A 3,670-nucleotide genomic window follows, 5' to 3' on the forward strand; every position below is an offset into this window, starting at 1 on the left:
GCTACAGGGATTTATGGCTTTCCTAATCCCCAAGGGGTAGCCTTTGTAGCATCAATAACTAAGGCCAGCATTTCTTAAATCAGGCAAAGATGGTTCCTAGAGGCCCTTTGCCGGCCGGCTTTCCCCAGCCTCTGGTCCATTGACCCCAGACTGTCCTCCCCTTCACCCTGCTCAGGAAGGAAAGCAGAACCGCATGTAGGGCAGAGAGCAAGTTTATTTGGTGAATGCTGAAGGCAAACATCATCCAAGAGAGACAATCTGGGAAAACTACTGTGACAAGAGCACCTAGGAGGCCTCCGGGGCTACATACACAGTCTCCCACAGGGAAGGCGTGGTTTCCGTGCACACTGGGAACGTCCTCAGCCATTCAGCACCATGCGGACGAGCTCTGTGGAAAGGAGAGGGGGTGATCCAGGGAGCAGGGCCAAGGGGAGGGGTCCACCAGGGGCCAGGAGACCACAAGACCACAAAGGTAGCCTAAGAAGGAATGTGCCCACAGCAACCAACCTTGGGGTCAGTTTGCAGAGGGGCCACCTTGAGTCTGGCCAGTCCTCTCAGCCCCCAGTTCCCCTCCCACCAGCTGTTATTTCCCCACCCCACCCTGAGCAGCAAGAACACAGCAGAGGCAGAAGAGTTCTCAACTACACCTACAGCTACTGTCAGCCATTGGCGGGAGGAGAAGACAGAGTTTTGGGTTAGGGTACCTCCGAGCTGCCCAGCAGAAGGACGGGAAAGAGACTTCAGCTACAGTAGCACAGTGGGACAGGCAACCCACCCCCCGCTGCCAGCTGCCCGTGCTCCCGGGCTAAAGGATGACCATGAAGCAAGACTGGGATAGGCTGGTGTGAGTTCCCAGACACCAGCGCCCTAAGAAGCAAAACCTCAGCCCATTCTAGGGGAGAAGGAGGTACCACACCCCCAGGCTGTCTTCCTCTTTGAGGAACCCCTCCCCTCCCCAGTCAGCTCCATGCAGACACATGCCAGGAGGAAGTCAGATGGTAGTAGGGGAAGGGCAGGGGCTAGAGAGCAAAGGCTGGGAAGAAAAACACTGGGGAGGTCAACTAGAGAAGAGGGGCTGGGAGGAGCCGTACCCGCCCCATGGGCCCGTCACCCCGACAGGATATGCCTCACAAACGCTGCAGGAAGGAAGAGACATTAATGGTGAAGACAAGACACAGACATGGGGTGAAGGGGTCAGGCGGCGAGGGATTAGACATCCATTTATTTTACTTCCCATCCCTTTCCCACCCTTCATGCCACATAAGCCCTTCCTTTCCTGTCATACCCCCCTGGCCTCCCACTCCTGGGCTGGGCTGGGCTGGGCCCTGCCCTTTGCCTGTTGGCACTTTTTGGAGCCTGAATCCAGGGACAGGGAAAGCCCCAAATGCTGCACTTGACCTGCCCTGTATGGCTGCTTCCTCCGTGAGACCCCAGTTAGTCCCTCACCTTCATAGTTGATACAACCATTGCTGTCCTCATGCCCCGCCACCAGCATCTCTACTTCTTCCTCTGTCATCTTCTCACCTGCAGAGGGGAAGAAAGAGTGAGCGTACTGGAATTGGGTGACACGTGAGGTCTATCAGGTGGCACCTCAGCTCAAGAAGGAAGGGCAGAGCCTTACCCAGTGTGACGAGAACATGCCGGATCTCAGCACCCATGACCGTGCCGTTCCCTTCCTTGTCAAACACCCGAAGGCCTTCAACGTAGTCCTCGTAGGTGCCCTGGTCCTTGTTCTTGGCCACAGTCTGCAGCATGGGCAGGAAGTGCTCAAAGTCCAGCACCTTCACGTTCATCTCTGCCATAAAGGAGGTGGAAGCAAAGTCACATGCATCCTCAGGACTGGGGATTATGTGGTTCCCACTCAAGGCAGGAGAAATCTTATCTGGGATTTGCTAGACAAGAGCTGCTTGAGTTCAGGGCCTAAGAAGACAAAGCGAAGCCATCAGCTAAGGACTGCAGACCCACTACCACACTGCAGAGTTATTCTTAAGGACCCTCACCATCACTCTTGGGGTTCCCCAAGACCTTGAGCACCTCGGCGTTGGTGGGGTTCTGGCCCAGGGCCCTCATCACGTCCCCACACTGGCTGTACAGGATCTTGCCATCCCCTGTTCGGTCAAACAGCTGGAAGGCCTCCTTGAACTCTGAGGATTCAGAAACATCAGCACTGGGCACGTGGGGGTTGACCCAAACCCTCCCTTACAGCCCCTGCGGCCCATTCCACTTTGATCATGCTGAGGAAACCAGATATTTATGCCGCTGTGCACCCAAACCCTCTAAGTGATCCAGCGTCCCTTCCTCCGACTCAGGTGTCCCACATAAATACCCGGCCTTCCTCCCCTTGGCAGAGGTACCAGCCATTTACATACCCTCCGCCTGCAGTAGCCTGCCCAGCCTCCTCACCTCACTACTCAGGGCAGGGATTTGCCACCGCCCTGTCTGGGCCCTGTCCTTATAAGGAAGTGGGAGCAGCAGCCTGGGACTGGGGTCATCCCAGCCTGCCACTTCCCACCCCTCCAGTACAGAGACCTTTCAGAGAGTACAGCTACAAAGAAGTATCCTCAGCAAACTCCCCTGTTCCATTTTCACAAAGTAACAGGTCACTGCTGTCTACAGCCTTCACGATTCCAAGCTGGGGGAGGGGGAAAGTTATCACAGGAGGAGAAAAGAGGCAGAAGTAGCTAACTAAGGAACAGGGGAGCACAGGCAGCTTAATACACAGTCCCCAAGCCCCACACACAACAGGCATTAGTGACCAAGTTGTTTCACATGCCCACACCACCTAAAACTCACCCAGTGCTTGGGGCTCAGATCTAGAGTACAAGGGAAGGGAGGAAGAAAGAGTGAGAAAAGAAAATGGAAGATCCAGAAGGAGGGAGAAGGGAATCCACGAAGTACTCCCCTGGGGGTGCTGAAGAGAAGACAGGTGGCTGGAGGGTGCTAGAGGGAGTGTCCTTCTCCCGAAGCATGACCTCAATAGGGGTCAGATTACCTACCTGCGGTCTGGTCCTCGGTGAAGTCACACTGCTCAGAGAAGAGGGGAGCGGTCAGCATCTTAACTCCAATCCCCCAAGCTTCTATCCCCGTCCCAAGAACTCTGAACCACAAACTCCCGTTCCATGCTGGGGACCCGCTTCCCAGCAGGACAGGATCCCCGACACTCCAACCCCACCTCCAACCTTTAAGGCCCTCAGGTTCCTTTACCCCCTACCTTTTGCCTTCTCCCCGCCCCCTATCCCCGGCTTCCCGCCTCTCGCCCCAAATCCCGCTCATCTTCCCAGCGCTGGGCCCCACCATCTTGACTGCTCAGCTCTGCGGGACCTTTTCCTGCAGTAATGGCTCCGGTTCCGGGCCCAACCCTAGTCTTAGTACGTCCCAATTACGTCACCCCCAGGCGACCCAGCCAATAGGAATCCTGGCCCGGGTTTATGCAGATGACGCTGCTATATTAGTAATGAGGTGGGCGGCACCCACTGCTGTTCATTTCTCCTGAGCAGCCCTAACTGGGGCACAGAAACTGCAGAAGAGGGTGGAGTGGGGCGCGAGGAATCTGCTCCTCCGAGAAGCAAGAAAGTCAGAGGTTGTCGGATTGGGGAGGGGTGGGGGGAGAAGAGAGCCCTCCCTTTCCTTCCTTCCCTCCCCCACCTATAAAGAAAGCAAGAGTCGGAGA

At 56.0% G+C, this 3,670-nt stretch overlaps 1 protein-coding gene across 2 annotated transcripts; it reads right to left on the reverse strand.

Moving 5' to 3' along the window:
* Window positions 1-196: 196 nt before the first annotated feature.
* Window positions 197-3,421, reverse strand: MYL6 (myosin light chain 6). Of its 2 annotated transcripts, XM_030866679.2 has the most exons (7): window positions 3,295-3,421; window positions 2,997-3,024; window positions 2,001-2,144; window positions 1,622-1,795; window positions 1,447-1,524; window positions 1,092-1,136; window positions 197-388 (listed from the first exon to the last, which is right to left on the reverse strand). In XM_030866679.2, exons 1-6 carry the CDS (start codon window positions 3,295-3,297, stop codon window positions 1,108-1,110), a joined length of 456 nt encoding a protein of 151 aa, XP_030722539.1. In that variant the 5' UTR covers window positions 3,298-3,421; the 3' UTR covers window positions 197-388; window positions 1,092-1,107. The 2 variants fall into 2 exon arrangements, with proteins under 2 accessions (XP_030722539.1, XP_030722538.1); XM_030866678.2 differs by lacking the exon at window positions 1,092-1,136.
* Window positions 3,422-3,670: the final 249 nt, after the last annotated feature.

Source organism: Globicephala melas, chromosome 10 (assembly GCF_963455315.2).
Source record: "Globicephala melas chromosome 10, mGloMel1.2, whole genome shotgun sequence".
NCBI lineage: Eukaryota > Metazoa > Chordata > Mammalia > Artiodactyla > Delphinidae > Globicephala > Globicephala melas.

Excerpts from the sequence above, each read along its gene's own strand:
- MYL6 (XM_030866678.2), bottom strand. Across the intron at positions 2,145-2,996 it reads CACCGAGGACCAGACCGCAG|AGTTCAAGGAGGCCTTCCAG; the intron begins GTAGGTAATCTG and ends CTGAATCCTCAG. Across the intron at positions 389-1,446 it reads TGGTTGTATCAACTATGAAG|AGCTCGTCCGCATGGTGCTG; the intron begins GTGAGGGACTAA and ends TCCTTTCCACAG.